The 27,622-nt window shown below is 36.0% G+C and overlaps 1 protein-coding gene across 10 annotated transcripts in view; it reads right to left on the bottom strand.

Moving 5' to 3' along the window:
- Window positions 1-18,814, bottom strand: part of VRK2 (VRK serine/threonine kinase 2) — a 106,712-nt gene extending 87,898 nt beyond the window's left edge. For 2 of the 10 annotated variants that reach the window (XM_063077866.1, XM_063077875.1), the window contains exons 1-3: window positions 18,213-18,771; window positions 17,064-17,154; window positions 16,388-16,528 (exon numbers count right to left, since the gene is read on the bottom strand). In XM_063077866.1, coding sequence (XP_062933936.1) covers window positions 16,388-16,523 — 136 coding nt within the window. In that variant the 5' untranslated portion in view covers window positions 16,524-16,528; window positions 17,064-17,154; window positions 18,213-18,771. The other 8 variants (XM_063077869.1, XM_063077873.1, XM_063077867.1 and 5 more) reach the window with 8 other exon arrangements.
- Between the last annotated feature and the right edge of the window lie 8,808 nt (window positions 18,815-27,622).

Genomic DNA, 27,622 nt, shown 5'->3' with positions numbered 1-27,622 from the left:
GGTATATTCAAACACAGAATATTACTCAAGAAGAAATAAGGACAAATTTCTGATACACATATAACTCGCTTGAATTGCCACTGCATTAAGTTGAGGGAATGGAGGTAGACATAAGACAAAACACAGTGTAGATTTCATTTTTATATGAAATTTCACAACAGTCTAAATGTTGGTAGTTGGATATAAAGTTAAAAGTTACAGTTAGATAGGAAAAATAAGTTCTGGTGTTCTAGGGTGGCAATAGCTAACAACATTGTATTGTGTATTTCAAGATAGCCAGAAAACAGGATCTTGAATGTATTAACCACAACAAAATGATAAATGTTTAGGTGATAAATATGCTTTCTATTCTGATTAGATCATTATACAATACATGCATGCACCAAAACAACAAACTGTACCCCACAAACATGTACAATGAAAAAAATAAACTTAAAAAAAACACTAATCTATGTTGACAGAGGCAACAAATAACTAAAAATGTCCAGGAGGGAACTCTGTGTGGTTATGTAAATATTCTATACTTAACTTTGGATGGTATCTTCCTGGATACATAAAATTAAAACTCGTCTAAATAAACTTTAATATTGGTGAAGGCAAAAAAAGACAATTTCCTAGACAAAAAATACATAATTTTTTATATATTCAGAAAATATATAAATAATTCAGAAAATAAAAAGCCCCCCAAAATATATAATCATTAAGGAAATCAAATCAGTAGTTTAAAAATATATACATAAGAAGGAATAAGAACACTCAACCCTATCTCTCACTGAAAGCAGCTATAAAACATGGACAAAAAGAATGGAGCAGTTATTTGAAAACTCTTAAAAAGTAAATGGAGGTTTCCATTCTGACATGTTAAGAGTTTGGAAGTTCTCACAAGAAAAAAAAAAAGCAGCAAAGTGAAAATCAACAACTCTTCCTGGATCCATCAGAGAATTGAGATTACAGGGCAAACCAATGCCCAAACTGGAGAGACAAGTGAATACAAAGAATCACAGCTTGTTGGGCGAGTTTTACCTGCAGGAGCCCCATCAGTTTCTCACAGTGAAAATCAGAGAAAAATCCTCTCCTGCTTCCAGCAGGGGAAGGAGAAACTACTTTGCCAAAGCCTAATCAACATGAAAGAATGGAAATAACCAATTCCAACCCTCTGTCACCTAAGTGGGGTAACGGGAAGCTGAGAAACACTGGTAAAGGTCACATTCCAGGGGCACAGGCCCACTAAAAAACAGTAAGACTGTAAAATGCTTCCTATTCTCCCACACCTCACCACCACATAAACAGTAGACTTGCTTTGCAAGAAATGTTCTTCAGAGAGAAGGAAAATAATATAGGTCAGATACTCAGATATTCATAAAGAAATGAACCATGTTAGAGGAATAAATGTAGGTAAAATAAAAACGTATTTTTCTTATTTTAATTGATAAAGAGTTTGTTCAAAATAATAGCAACAAAGTATTGGGTGGTTATAGTTTAAGGATAAGTGAAATGAATTACAGCAAGGGACAGGAGAGAAGAAATGTTATAAGGTACAAGCACTAATTGTGAAGTAGTACAGTGTTATTTGAAAGTAGATTTAGATTAGTTGTAAATGTATATTGCAAACTCTAGGGAAACCACTAAAAAATTTTTAAAAATTGATATGCCAAAGGAGGAGAGAAAATAGAATCATATAAGATGCTCGATTAAAATCAGATTAGGCAGAAAAAAAGGAACATAAAAAAAGAAGAACAAATGTAACAAATAGAAAAGTTACTAATATGATAAATATAAATCCAAATATACAACAACCATGTTATATATGAATGGCCTACATAATGCCAATTAAAAGACAGACTGACAAAGTAGATAAAAATACAAAACCCAACTATATATTGTCTACAAGAAACCCACTTTAAGTATAAAGACACAGATTAAAAGTAAAAGAATAAAGATATACCATGCTAACGCAAATAAAAGGAAGCTGGAATAGCTAGATTAATTTCAAACAAGCAGACTTTAGAATCAGGAAAATCATCATGGATAAAGAGAGGAATTAAATAATGATAAAGGGGTCAATTGTCCAAGAAGACATAACAATCCTTAATGTGTATGCACTATCAACAGAACATTAAAATACATGAAGCAAAAACTAAGAGAACTGCAAGGAAAAATAGACAAATCCACTATTATATCTGGAGACTTACACATACCTCTATCAATGATTGACAGATCCAGCAGACAAAAAATCAGTAAGGATACAGTTGAATTGACAGTACCATCACGTCAATGAATTTAATTGACATTTATAGACTACTTCATCCAACAACAGTAGAGTACACATTCATTACAAACTCACATGGTATGCTCACCAACACAGACAATATTCTGGGCTTACACATATACTTTAACAAATTTATAAGAATACACACCACACAATGCATGTTCTTAGACCACAATGTAATTGAACTAGAAATCAATAACGGAAAGTCAGATGGAAAATCCCAAAATATTTGACTATTAACCAATAAATTGCTAAATAGCACATGGATCAAAAACAACTCAAGGGAAATTAAGAAATAGTTTAAGCAAACTGAAAATGAAAATAACAGTTTCTTAAAAGTTGTGGGATGCAGCAAAAGTAGTGCTTACAGGGAAATTTATAGTACTGAACACATATACTAAAATAGAAGAAAGATCTAAAATCATAATCTAAGCTTCTACCTTAGGAAACTAAAGAAAAATAACAATATAATCCTAAAGCAAAAAGAAGAAAAATAATAAAAATTAGGGCATAAATCAATGACATTGAAAACAGAAAAGCAATAGAGAAAATCAATAAAACCAAAAGCTTGTTCTTTGAAAAGATTGATAATTTTAATAAAACTCTAAGCCAGGCCAAACAAGACAAAATGGAGAAGACAACTTGATGCCCACAGATTTGATAACTTAGATGAAATGGACAAATTCCTTGAATGACAAAATCTACCAAAATCCACACAAGAAGTGAATAATTTGAATAGCCACATATCTATTAAAAAAATTAAATCAATAATTAATGACCTTCCAAAACAGAAAGCACTGGGCCCAGATGGGCTAACTGATGAATTCTACAAACATTTAAAGATATGATAAAATTCTCTATACTTTCTTCTAGAAAACAGAAGCAAAGGGAACACTTTCTAATTAATTCTATGTTCATTCTACTTTCTAATTCATTCTATGAAACCAGGATCACCCTAAGACATGAAAAGAAAGAGAAATTACAAATCAATATCTCTCTTATCATAAAGATAGATGGCAAAAACCCTAAACAAAATATTAACAAATAAAATCCAACAATGTATAAAAAGAATTTTATACCACAACCCAGTGAGATTTATTCCAGGAATACAAGGCTAGTTCAACATTCAAAAGTCAATTAATGTAATCCAGCACATCAATAAATTATAAAAGAAAAATCACAGGATTATACTAATACATACAAAAAAAGCATTTGGCAAAATCCAATTCATGATAAAAACTCTAAGTATATCTATATAATAAAATATTATTTAGCACTGAAAAGAAATGTGCTACCAAGCCACAAAAAGACACAGAGAACCTTAAATGCGTATTGCTTAATGAAAGAAGTAAGTCTGAAAAGGCTGCATACTGTATGATTCCAACTATATGCCATTCTGGAAAAGGCAAAACTATAGAAACAGTACAAAGATCAGTGGTTGTGAAGAGTTTAGGGGCAGTGGGGAGAAGGATAAATAGGTGGAGTACAGGCAATTTCAGAGCAGTGAAACTAGTCTCTATGATATTCTAAGGGTAGATACTTGACATTTTGCATTTGTCAGAACCCATAAAATTATACAACACAATGACTGAACTCTAAATTATGAATTTTAATGGATAATAATGTGGGTTAATAAATTGTAACAAATATACCACATGAATTCCAGATGTTAATAAGGGAAACTATTGACAACAGTGAGGGAGAGAGGTGGTATATGGAAACTATACTATCTGCTCAGCTTTCAGTAAACTTAAAACTGCTCTAAATAATAAAGTATGCTGATTAAAAATAGTAATATACGAGAGCAGCTGGACTGTAAAAAAAGTCAAAATTCACAGCAGCACCAAACCTTCATTTTTTTTCTACTGTATCCCTCGGTCTGAACTCAAAGAAGCCCAAAACTTGGAAAATGGCATCAGTGTAGACAGACAGAGCTCTAGGAGAAGCCCTCCAGCTGAGGCTAGAAGAATGGAGAAGCGTGGGAAATGAGTTTCCTAATAGTCAGAGAGAGTGTGGAAAATACTGTTTTTCTTTTTTCCTTTTATGTTTCCCTCGGTTTTCTCCCATCCAGGACCCAAGAAATTCTGTGGTGATGACAGCAGCAGCAGCAGCTCTGAAGGTGGGGAACCTCTAATTGGATAAGCTGTGGTCCCAAAAGAGTAGGGTGATCCAGTTATTTTTTTCTCTCCACTCTCTTGCCATTTGCCCTAGACACAAGTGCACAGCAAAGCAGAAAAATAAAGGCCCAGCTTACTTGTAAGAGAACCTGAAAAATGAGCCCAGAGAACCAGAAAGTACAAAGGCAATCATGGAAGGAAAAGAGCTTGGGAAGGTGACCATAAAAAATGTTGTTTATGAACTCCTGGGCTCACTGAGGGCAAGCTGTGTATATGTGGAGCTAAAAAGTGGTGGACTAACGCGTACAAAACTATGCTGTCTACTCTAAGTGAATCACTGTGCACTATGTGCATGTACTGAAACAATGAACTGCACCCCACAAATATGTACAAGTAAAAGTTAAAATACTTTGAATAATAATAATGAAAAAAAGATCCTTAACTTAAAAACAACAACAACAACAAAAAAAAAACCCAGCATATACAGACTTTGAAAATTACAGGATAAATCACTTCCCAAGTCCCAGACTGGTCACTGAGTGGAAAACACATGGGACAGACCTCATAATAACACTTTTGCTATTGAAAACTCAATTGACATTAGTCCCCAAATCAGAAGACTGCCTAAAACTTGAGGCCTGAATGCAACACAAAGACTTCCTGCTGAAACAAAATACTGGTATTCTCTGTTAGAAATAAACAAGACCCAAATGCCCATAATATTCAATATATCCATGATATAGTCCAAAATTACAGGCAGACAAAAGACCAGAAAAAACTCACATGAGAAAAAGACAATCGACAGACACCAATGACAAAATGACAGAAATGTTGAAACTATCTGGCAATAACTTTAAAGTAAAAACAACTTTCAATATCAATAAAGCATATACAAATATATTTAACACTATCTTCCAGGATCTCAAAGGTTTTCAGAGTCAGAAGGAACTTAAAAGTCCTTCTCCCCAATAAAAACCTCTTATTTTTACAGATTCCATGTTGTATTCAATTTACATCAAACTAGTTAATTTCAGAATGTTTATACCTGCTCAAAAGCTTTCTGCTGGGGTAGAAATTGTGGTGATTATGGAAGTCTATGCAATTTTTTCTTCCCCTTTTCATCATACAGCAACATTTGCCCATTCGATATACAGCTTCATTTTGTTTTCTTCTCACTTCTCTTGTAGTATATTATGTGGAATTTTTTAAGTCAGTTTTACTACTTTTTCTTCTACCATTCTCCTAATACTTTGTAAGATAGAAGGTTTACATAACTGATACTCTAATCTCAATTATAATGCTCACATTTGACACTGGAGATCTAAATTAAAACACAAAATCTTTTGAGAGAAACAAGCCCAAGTATAATAAATAGCTTTTCTTCACGTTCTCCAGAAATTGAAATTAATAATACCACATCACTGTAAGTGTTCAAAAACATTTTAATGAAACAGCATGTATTTTGTTCATTATTTTTCTTGCTGTGTTAATACTCCAAAGAAAAAAGTATTCTAGCATAAAAACTGGCATTGCAGTATCTAATGAATATCTCTTCTCATTTAGAAAGATCTAAGGGTTTATCTCTACATGAAATGTTCTAACTTTTACATAAAATCACCTATAGGTAGGTAATAAATCATTGCTAATGTGTAATATCTTGGAAAAACTAAGTAATTTTCCAAAACCTAGACTTCTATTATAAATAAAATATCTAGGCATCTGAAAAAATTTCCTAAGGGGACACATTCTTTAACAAGATTCCACTTACCTACATATTTTTTTTGTTCTTTTACTCTTTAAAAGTCTTATTTATGTAAGCAGAGTATCTTTAAATTATTATCCAATGAAAAGACATCATCAAAAATAATTTGATATTTGTAAAACTACCTATTTTTACATGATGCTTATTAAAAAACATACCATTGGGATTTAAAGAGGCTTCTTCAGAGCTTCCTGTTGCTTATTTGACTCAAAACAAATGTACAAAATCCCTAAAAATAAAACAAATTTATTTATTTTTGAAAAAGCATGAAAATCCATCAAATCTTTCCCATTGGATTGTATGCACTATTGGTTGACTATTCTCACTTCTTTTTCAAAAAAATATGATTTGATCTAAGGTATAGTACATTTTTAATGTATTTTTTCCAGTGCTTAACATTAGGTTTACTATAAATACCAGATGTTCTTTCACAGATTTTGTGATCTTAATAATATTAAAAACATATCACTGATGCTCCACGCCTTGAGTTGTCAATCTAAATGAAAATGACACCATTATTAGCACCATCACTAACAGATTTCCTAAATTAGCTGCCAATACTATCAATTACATATTGCTGTAATTTTGGAAATGAGCTTGTCATAAGCACGCCATTTGCCACTATTGTCTCTGGCTAAATTCGAAGTGCTCTTTGACAAGGGACATCAGTTAGTAGAGCAGAGACCTGAGTTCAAATGTAGATGAAGATAATTATTAAAACTGTGGCCTGGAGCCAAATTACTTAATTGTCTTAGACCTCAGTATCTTCCTTACCAAGTTGTTGGGAGGAGTAAAATATATAATGCATGTAAAGCACTTAACACAGAGTTTGGTATACACTAAGTGAAAGATTTTAGCAGTTGATGAATATGATGATTTCCTAAAAAAGATTTCAAAAACCAGTCCCAGCAGTTATCAGATGCCATAGATATATTTGATACTTTCTCTTCCATTCTTTTCTTACTTTTCTATATTCTATGCTCATGGCCTCCTCAGTGAGGTAAATGTTTGGTAACATTTCCTCTATGAGGTTCATTAGGTGGCACTCAGAATACCTGAAATAGAATCAATGTTCTCCATGCACCTCTTTCACACATGTTGAAGCTTCCAATTGCTCTTGCTTGAAATAAATTTGCAGGAAGCTGCCTTTACTCCACACTAAGCATAGGAGAGAAAAATGGCCAGTGTCTCTGGGGAATAATTAACAAAAGACAGTTTGTTTCATCTTCATGATGAAATACAACATCTCTATTAAAAGGCAAATTCATCATTCCCAAAAGTTAAACAGAATGACACTTTAAAAGTAATTCCAGCTGATTAAATTTAGGGTTCTGAAAAAAATTTTAATTCATGAATATACTCTGAATCCTTCATTTGATTTTAAAATGTATAAATGTTCATTTAACTTTGAGCCCTTGCCTCTCAGTGTTCTATTCTCAGCTAGTCAAACAAGTGGTAGCAGGCATGCTGGGCTCAATAATACTGCCTCTCATATTTAAATTCTCTATTTCACTTGGATTGCAAATTAAAGCCAGTCTCCCGAACGCTGACACATTTTCAATGATTGATTTTGCAAAACGTGTTGATTTTCCTACACTGTTTTGCCTCTGTGTGTGTCAACTTTGGCCTTCTTTTCTTGCTCCTTTGCAGCACTGCTGCCTCTCTGAAGGCATTGTCTGCCTGATATGAAAAATGTACATTAAACTTCATGACTAATTACATAGATAGAAAATTCCCAGTCTCAAACATAAAATACCTATGCTCAGAAACCATAACAAAAACTTTAAAAAACCCTTTCATAAACTTGGATTAAAATAAATTCCAATAATTTATTTTCTGTTAAAGTTGTGTTTATATTCTTTGAAAACTTGATTTCTTATGCATGTTATATGCCTCCAAGTCAATCCATTTAACAGTAAACACCATCCTTTTTCCCACAAAAGTTTATACTTGCTATTAGGTCTACTTTAATTAAATGCAACTCGAAAATGCAACTTTACTTTATTCTAAACACAAAACTGGTTAGTCTTAACACAATGTTCATTTTTTAACCCAAACAAACTAGGCATTAAACAGAGTAGATTTTTACTAATAAATCCTACAATCTATGGATTAAGTACACAGTTTCTTGTATTTTAAAAATATACTTGAAAAGAGAATGGACTGATATTTCTCTTCCCCAAACTCTCCAAAATATACAAAATAATGTCTCTAAATCTGAAAGTACAGAGCCTTACAGACAAACCACATATAGCATAGAGAGCCCAAAATTTAGTCTCAACCTATTTACTGTAAAATGATTTTTCCATAACAGACTAATTCTAGAGTTAATTTAACAAATTATTTTTGAAAAAACTATAATATGGAAGGCTATGTTTAAGCACTATGAGAGACTGTCTGTAAGGAGTTTACAATGTAGTATATGTATGCTAAGAGGGGAGGAGGGGTTAAAAAGTATACAAATAGTAATCATATGAAATAGTGAGATGAGCATTGTGGAGAAAGCATGCTACGGGAACAAAGAAAGGGAGAGAAAGGTTATGGATACTCCCATGCTTGCCTCTTTAACATGTCAGAATTTTCATAAAGCCTACCAGCCACCATTTGTTTCCACAACCAGTCCTTGCAACAGATCCTCCTAGCTTCCAGTCTACCAAGTCTAGGTACTCTGCTGTTTGGCCTGCTGGTTACCATTATGTTAGACCAATTCTCCTCTACCTCTAGTTGTTTTACACCTCATGCAGTTACCAAGTGCAGTAAGTGCATTACATGCCACCACACCACTATTTTGGGAAGCCCTGAAATGACTACCAATGTACCAATTAACTAGGCCAACCCTGGATATTAAATGTCAGTTGCTTAAAAATGATGTTTCAGAATAGGAAGATGAGAGGTAGAGGGGTGAAAGTAGCCACACTAGTTACTCTTCAGAAATAGCCACAATACCTAAGCAGAACAGGTTGGATGGAGGTCTGCACATGAGCCAAAGCTTAGAATTTCATTGCCTTTGTTGGCTCATGTCACTTCTTTAATTAATGTCACTTTCCCTGGTTTAATATCAGAGCAAGTGACAAGAGTGCTTCTGGATGAATTGTGTTTTCCGAGGACTGTATGGCACACTCTCCTGCAGTCTGACAGAGGGACGTGCCAGTTTTACTTGGCAGTTACAATGCGCCAGCTTTAGTTTTAGTAGTTTAATTTGTGGCAGTTATATGTTTTGAATACGTTGAAGTATTCACAACGGTCTCATGGAATCTGTTCCATAGATTCACTAACAAAGTTTACACAGTGGAAAAGCAAAAGCAATGGCTATAAGGCGATTAGGAAAAGCTTTTCTTGGCCACAGCTGGTGTTACAGTCATTCCTGTAAATTTAAGAGTATTCAGGAGATGTGATTAAAGTCATCAAAAGAAATGCCACCCTTTTTTTGGGGGGGGTGGGGGTGCAATTCTGTAGTGGGTGTGAGACAATCGTAAGGAATATGTTTAGAACTCAATCTTATGCAAAATCCATTATTCAAGAAGCAAAGTTTATATGCATGATAGACATGCAATGAAATAAATGTAAGAACAGGAAACTTTGATACCTATGCATTAAGTTGGTCCTAACGTTTTGGTAAATAAAGTTTTTATTAAGAGAAAATTCAGAAGAATTTCTGTATTGAGGAGAAAGGAGTAGACTTTTTCCCTTGGTTTGTTAAAGATCTTTCTGTATCAGGATAAAATATTCTAAAGGTTTTTTATTTGGAGTTTTCCCTTCATCTCCTTTATACACTTTTGTGAAGCTCATCAGCTCATGGTGAGAAGAGCTGCCACCAAGGAGTTCTTCTAAACTTTGCCTGCCCTTTCTAAATTTAGGGTTCTTTACTGCAGCAGGTTGAAGATCTGGCTTTGATTGCACCTGGCTCTACTGGAGAATAGAAATATTCATCTCCACTGAATGCATGCTGCTTAAGTGCTGGACGCACTTGCAGGAGAGTAACTCTCATTGGAAACTTCATCACAATACTTTCTCTTCCCTACGTGAAGTAGTAATTCTCATTCACCAAAGATAGAATTTTGCCTGACACAGCCACAGGAGCTCCTGTTTGACTTTCAAAATTAATCAGCCTCTAAGCTGGAGTAGAAATGGCATGTCCTTTAACCTTAAGCACAAAAAGCTCTCAACAGACTGCAGTTTTTATATCCCTGGATGGGAGTTTGGGCCCCTGATACTTAAACTTGATTCACATACTGGGTTTCTGGCATGCTTTTGCCCATACCCATCTGCTAGCCTGGCACTGTGCCCACTCAGAAGGTGTGATGCCAGTTTCAATAGGGCATAGGTGCCAATCAAAGATGGGTTTGGAGGGGCAGCATGCAGAACGCAGCAAAAGTCAGTTCTTCTGCCAGAAGATCCTCCTGTTATCATATAATGCCAGTGAAGGGCCACATGCTTCATTGCTTGGGATCACACTGCATCTGTAGATGTTCCTGGCCTTCAATAGATGTCTTCCTACAAAATCTTTTTCCTCAAGGATTACTTAATTGGAGAAGTTAAAGATAAAATAAGTCCACCTGGCTAACTAAAGGCTACCTTTTTAAAAAAAAACAATGAAAGTCTTCAACAATTGCCTTGAAATAATTTCTGAGTTTTCTGTCTTTTCTCCTAAAATATTCATTTACATAGTATACCGTGTAGTGTTCAGGAAAAAATCAGTCCATGTAACGAAGCTATAAGGAACAAACATTCTGAAGAAGGACTAATTGCAAAAACAAGTATCTAAGCAGTATAAATTCCTTAAGAACCTTTAAGTGTGGATAATGGACAAATTTTCGTCATACAAAAAGCTAATTTCTAGTAAATTATCTCATTTAGAGCTTTAAAGTTTCTTAATTTTCTTCTCATTTATTTTATAAATATAGATATTCTTGTGTACTAAAAGAAGGAACATACCTCATACTATTTATTCTCTTCTTCCTTATCTAAAGGAAAAAAAAAACCTAAAACACTTCAGAAGCAGAAGTCTATCCATATTTCATAAGAAAGCCAGAAGCTCTCAAAGCTGAGAATTCTTTTATTGTGTGGCAATAGAGGTGAGCTCATTTTGGGATGAAGAAATTTCCCCATAGCAATAGGTTTCAAATTAAAAAAACCTTGACCATTATAAACAGTTACAAGATAGTAACAGGTACAATGGAGGAAACATAATACAAATATGCACTGAAGAATGAAGTAGTTTATAAACCTTCCCTTAAGGCAAAAGAGTTTGGCAATAAAATGCTGAAAATGAAGAACTATAATACAAAATATGTTAAAAAGGTCAGACATTTTAAAAAAATGAAAGACAAGCAAAGGCTAAGCCTTTCAAGGACTCTCCCTTTTCATATAAAGAACCCAAACTTTTATCTTAAATACTTAGATTGATTAACTGATAGGTAAATGAACACAGCTATCTCTTTAAAAACTCAAAATTAATAGCCTATGGACCGTACATACAAAATCAAAATACATCTTCTAGGGACTTTTATTTCCTGTGTATAGGCCCAACAAGTGTACTAAATTCACAAAATCCCGTGATCCCTTCATCTTTTGAGTTTAGGTCACCGTATCAATGCCTTCATCTGGGAACTACTTTATCATATACACTATAGTTTCCAGTACAAATTATCTTTATTTTCACATTTATTCCCTTCATCTTTTCACACCCATGGTATCATGTGCAAAACTGCCTAGTAACAATTGTAGTGGCATCATAGTGTTGCATTGTGTTAAATAAGACTAACTGCTTACCTCAAAGCCTTCTCTATAAAACACTGCCAAAATAAAACTTACTACTGCAACGTGTAATGAAGCAACATGTGTTCCAATAACTCTACCTTGCTGCTAGCACTGTCACTGGGCTCTTCTGAACATCATTCTACACAACTTAAAAATTAATTCATTACAGCTGACTAAAAAATAAAACAAAACTACGCACACACACAAATGTTTTTTCCTACTTCATAAACAGAAATATTTCTGTACCGATAAAACAAATGAGTTAAACTTTGACAATTTCTAAAATCTCCCCCCAAAAAGATTCCTTCTGTTTCTAAAGAGCATAATTAGGCTAATCTGACAGCATGGTCCAAAAAATGTCTGACAGTCATTTGGATGAAGTCTAAACATTTATCCGTGGATAAATGATCCAATCTTAAGGCTTCACCACCATTTTAATTTTAGTTATTATAATGTGTTATTCTTTATAAAAGATAATGCTATTGATTTACTGTCAATAAAGCACATGAATATTCTTTTACATGACATCATGATAGTTACCTTGACTCAACTTTCCTAAATTGAGACAAGATGAGTGACTAAGGGTACTCATCTGTAAGACTGCAGATGAAAGTTAAGGGTGACATCTATAATCATGGAAGAGAACAAAGCAAACTGGCTTCCATAGGTTAAATACCCCAACCTCAGTCTCAATCTTTCAAGCAAAATTGTGAACATCTACTCTGCTTGACATTCCAAATGGTCACCACTATGCCCAACTTCAAAAAACCAAAACTTTCACAGATGAATCATATCTATGTTTACTATATAGTAAGCTTTCAAAGTAATTTAGCTGAAATTTATCCTATAATTCTGTTTTCCTAGATTTTGAATAATGTTTGAAACCCAGTATCTTTCATATCTGAAGCAGATAAGGTACAGCTTAAATGAGAACTTTTCACCACCCATTATGGCTACCAAAGTAAATTTTAAGAAGGAAAATAGACAAAGGGTGGTCAGTAAAATGTCATAGTCTCCAGTTGACTTTCTCTGTTCTTACTTTTACCACATCAGCAGCTAAACTACCACAATCCATGGCAGGATAAATAGAAAATCCTTCCAATGGAGGTCTTTGACACCATCCTATCCACTGTGGCATCAGATATTTAGAATCATTAATTCTAAGTAAATAAATAAATAACATTTATTAAGAACTTATCAAGATCCAAGTTCTTTGAAAATATTTATCCCATTTAATCCTCATAATTGTTATCATCCCTATCATACAGAATAGAAACAAAGCCTCCAAAGGATTAAGTAGGTGAAAGTCACTCAGTTTGTAAGTGGCTTAGTCAGTTCTGGATTCAAATCAAATTTGCCTAACACCAAAATCCCAGCACTTATTTATGCAACTCTCCCTTAGAGAACGTTAGACCTAGCATTAGAATACAGTTCAGACCCTCAGTTCTCTCTCCTTCCCAAGAGTTTTAGAACCTTTTTCACTTGGTACTAAAATGACAGCAAAAAAAAATTTTCCCATCCCCTAAACCAGTTTCCTTTCTTTCTCTTCTCCCCACCAACACCAATCCCACTCTTTTCATATACAAAGAAAGTACCTTGACTTTGTTTTTGTATTCAGACTTTTCTCTCTCATAACTGTTTCTGTTAATGCTGCAGGCACATTATTTCTTCAAGTCAAGAGTAAATACCAAACTTCTCTGCCCTTCCCCTTTACTGTAAGTTGCTGATTACCGAAAGGCCTTGGCTATTGATCTCAAAGCTAGAGGACAGTTGTACATGCACAATGAGTTAGACATAGATGCTAGTTTCTTATCAGCCTTAGGGAGCAAACGATGATAGTGTGTCTGCTGAAACAGTGTATCCGGAAAGAACACCTAAAAAGAAGGTAGCTAGATACAAAAGTTTTAAAGAAAACTCGACTTTAACTGCTTTTCACTTATATACAGGAAGTGATGAGATACATACTAAAATGCAAAAACATGATGTAACGTAATATGGATTTGCTTATATAATTTATTATTGAAAATAATCTGTAAAAACCAAGTTTAATGAAGTCAAACTGATTCTACGATTCATTAGTACTTTTGATGGAACAATGACAACATTTGTAACACACAGGTTTATCAAATATTCTGAAGTATAGAGCTTTTTCCCTCAAAATAGCAAAACACATCTTTAAAATTTTCCCCAATGGTGTGCACTTGCTGATCTTCCCAGTGTCGAGGTTCTAAAATTCAGATGGTGGAGGGGGCTGCATAACATACTAAATCTTGAAATATGTTGTTAAAAAAAATATTATTTTGGTAATGAGAAAAAATAAGTAAAAAACATGTGACATACTTAAGACTGAAAGAAGGATTTTCTGCATTTGAATAGGGACAGACAAATCACATGCCTGAGCAAATATATTCCTTTTTCATAACAGGAACCACACAAGTAGTGAGTATGTATGTATATATGGGTATAGACATAATATTTAATCTTTCATATGCACTTAAATTTAAATACATATTAATACAAGGATTCATGGAAAGATTCATATTATCTTTTAATTCTACTTTTCCGTGAACGTTTTTTTGTTTTTGTTTTTGGCAGCTGGCTGGTATGAGGATCCGAACCCTTGACTTTGGTGTTGCAACACCACACTCTAACCAACTGAGTCAACTGGCCAGCCCACTACGAACTTTTTAAAGTACCCTCATACTTAAATATTTACATTTTTAAAAGAGAAAGAGAATAAGTTCATTACAATCAATATTTTCTCCAGTTCTTCGAAATTACTTAAATAATTCAAACATTAAAAAACTAAAAGTGTAAGTAATAAGCTGTGGGATACAAGTTTATAACTCAGCCACATCAGTAATAATTTATTCAACTCCCTATCTCTGACCTTGAGTCAAAACAGTACAGTAGAGATTTTAACTTTTTGCTACAAAAGAGAATTCACTAATTCCTGTCTCGAATGACACTTCTACTTTCTGTGGACTCCAAGTACTCGCATGGTCTTTATCTGCATTACCCCATACAGTAGCCACTAATCACATGTGGCTATTGAGACTTTGAGACTAGATACACCCTGGATCTTAAAGACCTTTACTAAAAAAGTAAAGTATCTAATTCTTTTATAGTGACAACATGTTAAAATGATATTACTTTGGACATACTAGATTAAATAATGTTTAATATTAAAATAAATTTTACCTGTTTAACATTTTTCAATGCGGCACATAGAAAATTTTAAATTACATGTCTTACATTTCCATTGAACAGTGCTATGTCATTCAATCCAGCAGGTACAATCACAGCATTTTTCAAGTAAATTCAAACCCTTTAAATGGAGAAACTATCCTTTACTTAGCCTATACAATTTTTTGTGCTAACTTGTCTTTTCCAACTAGATTAGACACCGAGGTAATTAATAAACAGTTTATTATTGAATGAATATCATTCATTCAAAACTACAGATCTTAATTTTATCAGAAGAGAATCTTTACCATTCATGATCCATGAAACACGTTAGTTTGAAAATATGAGGGTGCCTCAAAAAGTTCATGAAAATAGAATTAAAAGATAACATGAATCTTTCCATAAACTTTTTGAAGCACCCTTGTATTTGATGATGAACCCAAGATTCCCCCAAAGGAGATCTTTTAACAACAAAGTCCTATAGAGACAGATGTAATGTGACTCAATACGTTCAGAAGAATTTATCACTGAGAATATATACTTTTTTAAATCACTAATACTGATTTTATTTTTTTCATCAAATCCAGTCTTGCAATGGATATCCCCTCCTTATTCCACCACAGACTTAAGAAGGCCCTGAATGATCTGTTTAAATTCAATGTAATTTTTAAATGTTTAAATGCAGTGTAAAAGTATACCCAACCAGGGTTCCTTATCTGTACCACAGAACACATGATAATTTGCGTGTCTATTTTCTCAGTTACCCAAAGGATGGCACATAAATAGTACCACTCTGGATGCACAAGAGAGAAGTTAATTCATTCCATGCAATAGATACCTTGAGTTATTAAGGCTTAATTCTCCAGAGAAGCCCAGTTAAGAAATAACTAGGCCCTTATATTACCTACATATTAATGATTAAGATCCACAAACAGAAAGTGTTTGTATTCATACAGTTGTGGTTTCTGAGCTGTAAAAATCATGTTTCCAGGAAAACAAGCTCTCAAAAAAAGAACATTAGCATTTTGTCTGGCAGACTGTGTAATGATGCACTGAAAAGACTTCTAAGAGTCATTCAGAAAAACATGGACAACAAGGAGTAAGTCAGTGATGTCTTGAACCTAAAGATTAACTATCTGCATATTACTTAATAAAGTATATTTATCAATTTTAATAAAGTACATTTATCAATTCTATATTATTTCAGAATTTCAATTTTTAAAACATTAAATAATTACAATTACAGTCACATATATATATAAGAACATATGGTAATTTACAGTTATACTTTACCTAAATATATCAATCCAAATCCTCCAGAGCCAATCATCTTGCCCAGCACCCATTGTTTTCCTTCTGTATCATCCAGAACCTTGCCTTCTGGAAGTGGAACTGGAAGTTTGTATTTCTCATTTCTTCTTGGTGGCATCACTTCTGTTGGCAGAAGTGAGATATAAATGATTTAAAAAAAAAAAAAAAAAACTCTTTAGAGTAAAAACACATTTTCCCAAAATGTTTTCCATGGGGAACTTTCCTGGATTCCTAGAAATCAGGATTCTGAAGTCAATTCAGTTTGGGAAAGCCCACACACTATATTCATATCAGAAATTCACATATATTACAATATTGAAGTCAAAGAGTTACTGATATTAAAAAACAAAACAAACCAATCTGTTGAATTTTTGTGAAGATCAGTATGCTAACTACTCTGATCATCACACATTGTATACATGTATTGAAACATAACTCTGTACCACATAAATATGTATGATCAATGTTTCAATTAAGAAAATTAAATTCTTTTAATAAAAAACCAAAAGGATATGTAGAATTTGAATATAATTAATAAAATTAATTTAATAAAAGTACATTAAACTTTTTATCTTAAAAAAACTATTTCAGCTAACCCAACATTTCCAAATTCATTTAGGGGGTCTATAATACATTATTAACGGTGCAGAATACACACCTTAAGAAACAAAGAGTTAATTTTATGTACCCGCAAATACTCCTTCCGTTGAGAATGCTATGTGTAGAAAGATGGGGAAGGTCTTCAGTCACTAGGAAAGAATACAGCTTTAGCCTGGGAAGACCTAGACAATGGCAACACGCATCCCACCACCAAGCGAAGCATCTGACAGAGTAGGTACTCGGTAAATATTTGTTAAATGAGCAAGGAATTTTCATGGATATATACAATTTAGCAGAATACCAGGCCAGTGGGTAGCTTCAGGGTTGGCACCCTACTCCCTCAGCTTCTTGCCCTCTTACCCTCTCCCTTCCCACCCTCATCACAGTGAAAACAGCCCTGCCTTTAAGATTACTGCTATACCATCAACAACAAAATGCATAATCCCCAAAGCATAGCTATACAACTTTAATCAATTAATTATAATGGTACACAGGTTAGTGAATTTCACAATGGGAGATTTTGAGATGAAAGAGAAAACTTCTTGGGGAAAAAAATATATTCTAGCATATACACCTGAAACCAATTTAAATGTGAAAGTAACTGTGATCCTGTAAATACTTCTAAAGAACTTTTAAAAACTAAGTGGCTTTTATATGAAAGTGAATTATAAATATATGTATAAAAACATAAAGGCTAAGTTTTCTTCATATAATCTTCCTATCTTCCATATGAGAAAGTATCTGTTCCTTTTAATAAGTTTTCTCTCCTTCACTTGCATCATCCGATGCCCTATTATCTTTTACTTAACAGCAGCAACCTCCCAGGTAGGATGAAAGGACACAGTAGTTGCATACATCCTCAACAATATTCACCTGTCCTCTCCTGACAGGCACATAAGAGAGGCTGGCAATTTGGGTGGTGAACCATGACCAGAGCATTGTATTATAAAAGAGAAAATGTTTTTGTGGGGGTTCCCCTCGACCCCCCACAAAACTCAGTACATAATACTTGTATTTACTAGTTCCCATTACGCATTTGCTGATTTAAAACTTAAAGTCTTCGAAGAACAGCTACTGAGTAGGGCATAAGTTCTAAATAATTAGAAAAAGATAAATACAGTTTGGGGGGAAGGCAGTGACATCAGGGCTCAGGACCTGAAAGGAGAGCCCATGACATGCACGTCCTGGCGGCGGATCCCGCGCTCACCTTCCTAAGGGGGAGCGGCAGGCCCTCTCAGGGCCGGTCCCCGCCACGGGTGTACCTTCTGCTTCTGGGTAACGTTCTAGGGCTGTGATGAAGTGCTCAACAGGACTTTCCAGCGACACACCGGCACCGAGGGGCCTAACACGAGCCAGGCCACTGGCCACGGAGCGGGCACGAGGGCAGCGCAGCCCACCCTCCCGGTCCGCCCCTCCCCAGCGGCCCCAGGACTCCCAGGCCCGAACCACCGCGCAGCCCGCGGGCGTCTGGAGACCAACTTCCCGCCTCCAGCTCTCCGCACCCACCGCCTAAGAAGAAGCTCCACCCTCTCTCTCCGCCTAACTCCCCCGACCCCGCTCTCGCCAAAGCCGAGTTGAAGAGAGCGCCTGGTTCTCACTCCGAGTTAGGAGAAAGTCTGGACCAACCGCGGAAGCAGCCACGCCGGCCGGGGCAGGGACGCCGATAGCGGCCCCTCCCCGGTCTTGGGGCGCCGTGCGGTCCGCGCCAGCAGAGAGCCGGGCGCGGACGTGCCCGAGTCCCGCCCCGACCCCCGGGACCTCCGAGCGAGAGAAGACAGACCGGGCCTGCGTCCCGCGCCGCCGGGCCGTCCGCGCCGCCGGGCCGTCCGCACCGCCTCTGGGGGCCGGGCGGGGCCCGCAGGCCTCCAATCCCGCGGGTAGGCGGGCCTTGCACCCTGGCCGGCCCTAGGAAGGAGCCAAACTAACTCCCCTCCGCTTGGCCCGCTGCGCAGGCCGGGCCCGGCGCCGTTGGGTCCCGGCTCGCGTTGGGGATGCAGGCCGCGCGGCCCGCGGAGCCTCGGCCAGGCCGCAGCCAGCGATCTCCTTCCAGGGGCTTGGCCTTGCCCGGGCGAAGAGGACGGAGTGGCGGGGCTACATCGGAAATGGGAGCTGTGTTGTTGTCATCCACCCTCGCCCGCCAGGGTCTGGACGATGAGCCATTCTGTCAGTCTGGGGTGAAACAACCACCACGTGCGTTTGTGTAGGAGGAATTTTAGGTCTCCTGTACCATGACCTGAGTATCAAGCTTCCAAATCAGTAGGCGAGTCTTCGCCCAGCACTGACCAGGCAACTAGTCAGACTAACCAAACCCTGTGAAACTCGAAAACTCGTGAGAGGAGGGAGGCCTACACCGCATTCAAGGCTCAGGACCTACTTCTGCCGTTTACTAGTGGGATAATCTTCACTAAACGGAATTACTAAACTTCAATTTTTTTTCGTCTGTGAAATGGAAATGACCCTAGTTACAAGGCTATAAGATTGTTAGTTATAAGGTTGTGACTATTGAGAGAAATATGTAAAGTAGTTTTCTAACACATAGGTCTCATGGCGTATAATATTATAGAGTAGATCAAACAAATGCTCAGAAAACAATCACCAAACAATACATCAACATTCTATTCTACATAGGAACACTCAATAATTGCTTGGGATGCAAATACTGAAAGGGAAATCAGAGCCCTTAAGTGACTTTGATGGAAAAAGGAACTGAGACTTCCTACATCTACCACACTCTTAGCAAAATGAGAGATGGCATGAGAAGACATTTCTTAAAAAACACTCAATTTTGTGGATATAAGAGCATTTTCAAAGAAATTTTGAAATAGAATAATTGTGCCCTTTAAAGTAGTCATTCACCAATCCAACAATGTCCATTCTTATTTCCATAAGCTCCCTATAAAACAGATGCTGTGGAGAACTCTTTCCTCCATTCCAAATTTGTTCAGATTTGCACCACTTCCCAGGTCACTTTCTTTGGGAAGATGCAGCTCCAGCACCAGCCACAACAGATTGCTCTTTCTTAGCTTCTCTCTTTCATACCCACATATTCAGTGTGTTAGTAAATCCTGTTAGCTCCTCCTTCAAAATATATCCAGAATCCACCACATACCACCTCTACTGGCATCATCCTGGTCTAATCTATATTCTCTTGTCTGGAAAATTGCACTCTCCTAAGTGCTATCCTTGTTTTCTATCTTTCTACTCCTTCAGTTTATTCACAACCAAGAGCCAAGTAATCCTTTTAAAAGTTTAACTTTAATAATTCTTAAGCTTAAGACACTTTAGTGTCATTCTCATTTATTCTGTATAAAACAGTTTTTTAAAAATTTAATTTAATTTTACTTATCAAAATACATTGTACTTGATTTTCATGCCCCTTTACCCATTCCTCTCCACCGCCTCCCCTCCCCGCTTTACTATGATCTAAAACAGCATTTCTTAACCTCTGCACTATTGACATTCAGGCTCAGGCCAGATAATTCTTTTGGGGGTGTGGGGCAAGGGGAGGAGGAGGAGGAGGGTGGAGAGGTAGGCTGTCCAGTGATTACAGGATATTTAGCACCATCCCTGGCCTCCCCAGCACTCCCTCCCTCCCAAGTTATGAGTACCCAAATGTCCCCAAACATTACCGAATTTTTCCAAAATTGCCCCTGGTCAAGAACAACTTAACTACAATGATGTACCTGTTCTGCACCTCTCCCCATCTTCTGTTACTCACTCCAACCACAGTAGCCTCCTGCTGTTCTCAGGAACTTTGCACTTTTCCTTCCAACTGAACCACACTTAGTCTTGTATTTGTATGGCCTACTTCACTTTCTTCAGGTCTTTATTCAAAAGTCCACTCAGTGAGACCTCTCCTAACCACTCTATCTAAAATTTCAGCTCACCCACGATATTTCATAACTCCCTTTGCATTTTTCCCCCATAGCCCATACTACTATATAGCAACATATTACACAGTTTACTTATTTATTTTGACAATAGAGAAATATTTGTAGTCTTCCTCAGTAAATTGTATGTTTCATGAGGGCAGGCAATATTTTCGCCTGTTTTAGTCATGACATATCCCCAGCCCCTAGAATGGATATAGAAAACACACCATTTTCTTGTTGAATGAATAATGGCACCATTCCAATTTCCAGTGATTGGTTTAGACGGTAAGCAGTAAGCATGTGCCAAGTCTAGGTAATAAGAGGTTAAAAAAAATAGTTTCCTGGATACTTTCTAGAAAGAGATGATCACTTCTGGGTATTGTTCTGGATGTGATGCCTAGAATAGCTGTAGTAATATACCAGGAAAGGCAGACCATTCAACAAATGATGTTAGAACACTTAGATATCCATATATATGAAAAAGAAAAAAAAAAAAAGTTAGAAAAATAACCTTAACCCTTAACTCACACGCCACATAAAAATTAACCTGAAATTGATCACAGACCTAAATCTAAATACGAGAGCTAAAAACTATAAAACTTCTGGAACAAAACCTAAGAGAAAATCTTTGTGATCTTTGAGTTTGTGTAATTAGAAACTATAAATAAATAAAGCTGGAAACCTACAGAAGAAATTAGTAAATTAACTTCAAAACTAAAAAAACAAAGCAAAACAAAATTTAAAAATTTTGCTCTTCAAGAAACACTATTAAAATAGTAAGTGCTGGCAAGGATGGGGAGCAACGGGAATTATCTTACATTGCTGGTGATGGTACAGCTGCAGTTTGGCAGTTTCTTATAAGGTTAAACATATAATTAATATGTGACTTAGCATTCATGTTCCTAGGTATATAGCCAAAAGAAATGTAAACCTACACAAAGACTTACATGTGAATTGTTTATATCAGCTTCATGTATAATAGCCAAAAACTGGAAACAAATTCCCATCAACTGATGAATGGATAAACATAATATATCTCCTATACAATGTAGTATCATTCAGCAATAAAAAAGAACACACTACTGATACAATCAACAAACTAGATGAAACTCAAAAGCATGATGCTATGTGAAAAAAAGACAACGTACTGTATAATGCCATTTATTTGGAATTGGCAGGGATTGTGTTGAGGAGATGGGATTGACGGCAAAGGAACTAATGGAACTTTTTGTAATGATAGAAATGTTCAATTTCTTGATTGTTGTAGTGGTTACATGATTATACATTTGTCAAAAGTCCTCTAATTTTATAATTAAAATTGATGAATTTTATGATATACAAATTATGTCTCAATAAAACTGATTGAAAGTAATAGCAGAGAGATGGGAAGAACCTGAGTCCTTGAGGCCATTATTGAACTACTTATTAATTCAACCAATCCTGAACCACCATAGTTTTCATATTCATCCATGAAATGTTGTGTCCTTATGGTTTAAGTTGCTTAGCATTGGTTTTCTTTTTTCTTGCAGCCAAAACCTTCCTAAAAGTAAAATAAAGTTAAGTGCCAATGATTTAAAATGTTAATAAATTTGTACTAAATAAAAATGGAAAGAGAAGTGCAGGTAAACTATGAAGAATATTGTTTTTTTTTTTTTAAGTGTTGGGATTTAATGCAGAATTTTATGATTCAGAGCATATTGCTATGTGTATGTTTCAAGATGAAAACTGACAGAATATAGAAATACAAATTTTGGAACTAGTGAAAGAACATCTTCTGAATGAACATGATGAGAAACAAGAAAGAAAAGAGAATCTAGACATGAAAGTACTGAAATCTGAGTCATCAGAAAAAAGACAGGGAAAACAAGGTTTTCAAACAAAGCTATTTTGATAGATCTTACAGGCTATGAATGATTCACCACAAACACACACACACACAAAAGGACTTTCTTGGCTGTATGCCAACTTGTAGGTATGGTGTGAGTTCTGCTTTTCAAAGAACCAGGTGTTGTAAAATGCTTACACTGTTTCAAAGGCAAAAGAAAAAACTAACCATTTAGAGAGCATACTTTACGAGGCTGAGATCATTTCATGTCAATTAAAGTGTTAAAGATGTTGCATCGACAACACATTCAGAAAAATCCAATCTTTGATACTTAATGTGAGCAAAGAAGATCAATTCCGTGGAAACATTTTGCCTGCCAAAGAAGAGCTAGTTTTTGTTTTATAAAAATCAGGAGGCCATTTGCACTGATAAACCCTGAGAGCTAAGCAGTTACCAACATAGAAATTTTGAAAATAGAATTCCGATAAGTGGAATCCCAAGCCTACCAGATATACAATCAGACCAGATATCTATGTCTTTTGCATTCTTTACATGCAAGGCTGTTACAAAGTATGAACTTAGTTATCCAAAAGACGTAATTCTTGATTGTCCACATAAGTGAAGGACAAGGATACAAATAATTTAAAATGTCATCTGTCAGTATGTCAGGAGGCTCAATAAAATCTTTTTCAGGGATATTAATTTGCCCTACTGTCAAACAATTTGGATGTAAATATGTATCAAATTCTCTCTCAAACAATAAATCTAATATTTATCTAGCCAAAAGTGGTTTGAGTCTTACCTGTTCATTCCCCAAATACAAGCATCATAAAGGGTTAATAATAACACTATATTTACACTTTGCATCCTCTTTCTTCCCACCCAACATGCCTGTAATAATCAAAAACACCAGCTGAAAAAGGAGGAAGAGGAGCAGGTTGAAAGATTTTTAAGCAGGAGCTGTGTGTTCAGTAAGAATAGAGTTGATGATGTATTGAGAGGAGGGGTAAGAAACAATTTTCCCATGTGTCGTGTCAGCCATTTTTACAGGCTTTTCTTTCAGGCAACTGCAGCACCATCTTCGAAGGGACCTGAAAAGAACCTTCTACTCCCCAGATATTCCCATAGCCATTCCCAGTGACTATCTCAGATGTGGTCCTAAATAAGCCTTGCTGTTTTCTCTCTCCTGCTGTGGACCTTTTGGTTGATATTTACTGTTGAAATGTAGACTCCCTGACAGCACAGGTGGAAGAGATCTGGCAAATGCTGCTAGCTGCATTCTTCCACACAGCTCCATCCCTGACACTTGCAGCTTGCAAGGCATCAAATTGGACCTGGGTTCTCTGGAACTCTTAATGTACTTAAACCAAGCTGTGGTTCAAACAGAAGCAAAGGCGTCTCTTGCCCCTTTGCATCACAATTTGTCTCAATGCTGGTATTAGTACTTTTATGTTGCTTATAACAAAATACTTGGAACTGGGTAATTTGTAAGAAAACAAAATTTATTTCTCACAGTTTTGGAGGCTGGGAAGTCCAAAGTCCAGAGAACACATTTGGTGAAGACTTTGGTGGTGGCAACAGTGACCCAGGCATTTCACATGGCAGAAAATGGTGGAGCAGAGAGAGAGAGACTAATCTCATATACTCTCCTTTTAAAACCCTCAGAGCCATGCCCCTGACCACCATTATTAATCCATTCACTACAGCATGGTCCTAGAATCTAATTACCTCTTCGTCCCCACCTTTCAATTACCATAGCAGGATTTCCCACCCTCAATAGTTACAGTGGGGATTAAGTTTTGGGGGGGAAATTCAAACAAGGCAATGCTTTACTTCTTTTGCTTCAGTGCTAACAAATGGTTTAGTGTAAACACTTTATTCAGGTTTTCTTTTTTATTTTTTTCTTTGAGAACTCACAGTCTGTCAGGTTTTCTTCTAAGTCTCACCCTATATTCAGGACTTAACCATGCAGCGGGGAGCTAATGGACACAGCAAGTGAAAAACCCACATTGTATTCAGATTAGTTGTCCTTCTGACATTAGAAAAGTTACTGGACAAACCTGTTCTTTCTGACTTCCTTTTCTGTTGAATTGAGTTCCCGGGCTGGAAATGCCTTGTTATTTCAGGCAAATAAACTCATATGTATCTGAATCTAGATAATGGCCAAAAATATAGATTCCAGCTAAGAGCTACATAATTATCAAATTTCTTAAGGCATATCAATATTTTAAGTCTGTTTATTATAAAATACATGCTTATCATAAATATTTGAGAAAATACCAAGAAGTTGATACTCGTATGGGAGAGAATCTGCTTTTAGGAAAACAATTAAAAATAATCTTCATTAACATTTTAATGACCTTCCTTACACCATCTTATTTTTCTTTCCATAAAAGGTTTTAGGTTATATGTTTTCCATAGTCGCGCTCATATTGTGTGTACATAATATCTTTATTCTGCTTCTTTTCAATTACCGGCATAACAAGAACATTTTTTTCCCTCTCCTGTAGTATTCTCCCTACCGCCAAACAATTAGTCGCCAGGTCTTAAGTCTTTAATACACATATTGAGGTAATGAGTTGGGAGGAGACAAGGAGGAATCTCAGGGAGCCAGGGAATTTATATTGAAATAAGGGAAAACAACTAGGGATAGAAAATAACAAATCAAGAAGGGCAAAGAAGAGCAGAAAATGCAAGAATCTAATCCTGTTGCATCTAGGAGAGACTTTTAGGGAGTAAGGAGAGAGGAATATGAGAGATTTTTGTGGAGACCAACTGCTCTGTGATAACTGAGACTGAAAGAGAAAAAGAGCATTTTTAAGAGAAAACATACTTCTTTTGGCAATGTTCTGAGAAAGTGCAATAAGGATGCACATTGCTTTCAATTATCTTTGGCTGCAGGAGAGTTGTTTCTTGGAATCCTATGCTGAGTCTGTTTTCAAGATGAGGGTGCAAACTGGCTAGGATTATAGAGGTTATAATAACTTTAAAAAAAATTTTTTTTTTTTTTTTTAATTAATGGGATAATACTTGTGTTACCAAACCAAGAGAGGCCTGACATCCATCTCCCAAATGACTAAGAAGTCTCTCAGGTCAAAGTTTGCAGTGATAAAGATTAGCATTTATTTGAGTGGCCAGTCAAAGGAGTTTAAAGGTCTGGAACTCCCAGGTAGCTTTAAGTCAGTTTCTGCTTAAAAGCAGGCTTGTAGTTGCAGGTGGTCTGCAAAGACATCTTGAGACTGGCATTACGGATGTTACCTTAAGCCATAAGGCATTCAGTTAAGGAACAAACATCCTGTCCTTCAATCAAGTTTTAGCCTAAAGAAAGTGTATGTTTAACTAACTTTATTCTTATTGTTAATCATACTTTATTGCTATTCAAAAGAATCCATGTCTGGTCAAGCAGTTTTGATTTTGCTAATTCCCCCCTCCCCCGGCCAAGCCCTGTTCTGACAGAGATCATGGGAACAGGTAGGACAAATCAAGGATATGTCCCCTGGTTTCACTCGTTGCTCCACATCTTGATTTTTATGCATTAACAGCTACTTGGCTTCCCCAACCTGCATCAATACATAATTATTTTACCACATTCTAGTTTTAAACATTTTCTAGTATTTCATAGTGTAGATATATCATAATTTAACCATTTTCTTTTAGATGGATATTTAGTTATTTTCAATTTTATTACAAATCATCAAGAAAATCAGGGATTTATATCTTTTATTTCACTAGCATGTGTAGCAGTGAGTGAAGTTTCTGTGGCTGGGGCCTACAAATTAAACTGACAAAAGACAAATCAACAGGAAAAATGGTATATATTTATTTATAGATGTTAATATTTTATATTTTTATATGCATGGAGTCTCACTGAAAAAAAATGTGAAAACCCAAAGAAGCAGTTAGACTTGGGGTCTTAACAAAAGATAAATTATGTAGAAGTAACTAGACAGAAAAAGGGGGGGGGGTGTTGAGCTCGCAGAGAAAGTAAATTGTGGAATGTTGATTAGAAAATGAATGGTAGATAAAGGTTACTTAGTAAAGTTTGTTATGCATATAAGAGCCATTCTCCTCTTCCTGGTACTAGAGAGGGAAACACCTTTACAAAGGGAAATTTAGGCAAAAAGGGAGGCCACAGAGTTCTTCCAGTGTCTGCTGCTTCTTAATTGCCTTCCCTTCAAAATAATCCTTATGTCAAAGTAGCATATTTTGGGGTGATTTATTCTAATTCCCTTCACTGGCATATAGTGGGCAATGAAATGTAAGCTTCTTCAATGAATACTTGCTACACTGCCCATTTTTAGTCTTTTATAATAGCCAATCAAATGATAATTATTGTGCTGCTTTAATTTTCATTTTCCTGACTACTAGTAAGGTTGAGAAACTTCTCATTTGTTTATTAGGCATTTGGACTTTATGAAATTAGTTTTTTGTCCATAGCTCTGCTCATTTTTCTGTTTGGTTGTTCAATCTTTTTCTGAAGACTATTTCTTTATCATCTAAAGGGAAGAGGTATTGCAGGAATATTGCAAGATTTAAATGCGAAGACGGTAAAGAACCTGGCATAGTAGATCCCCTCTCAGATATAAGCGTACTTCCTCAATTTTCTTAATTGTCCGGACCCGCGGGATATTCAACGCAGACCCTGGAGGGGGGAGTGGGAATTGGATGGGACAAGAGACGCGAGAAATGCAGACAAGACAGTGTTCTGATCAAGTCTCGTTTATTAGCCAGAAGGTCACAGCTTATATAGACAGCAGGAGGGAATCACAGATAAGGAAGTATGCAGATGTTTTCTGGGAAAAATCACAGGGCAAATCGTTCCAGGAAATGGAACATTTCTCAGCTATCTAAAGCAAAGCAGCAGTGATCTACGCCTAGGGCTGTGCAAGCAGTAAGAAGGAGAAAAAGGCAGAAAGGTCA

The sequence above is a fragment of the Cynocephalus volans genome, chromosome 14 (assembly GCF_027409185.1).
Source record: "Cynocephalus volans isolate mCynVol1 chromosome 14, mCynVol1.pri, whole genome shotgun sequence".
Lineage (NCBI taxonomy): Eukaryota > Metazoa > Chordata > Mammalia > Dermoptera > Cynocephalidae > Cynocephalus > Cynocephalus volans.
The sequence above is the reverse complement of the archived record's forward strand: the minus strand, read 5'-3'. Positions and strand labels throughout refer to the sequence as shown.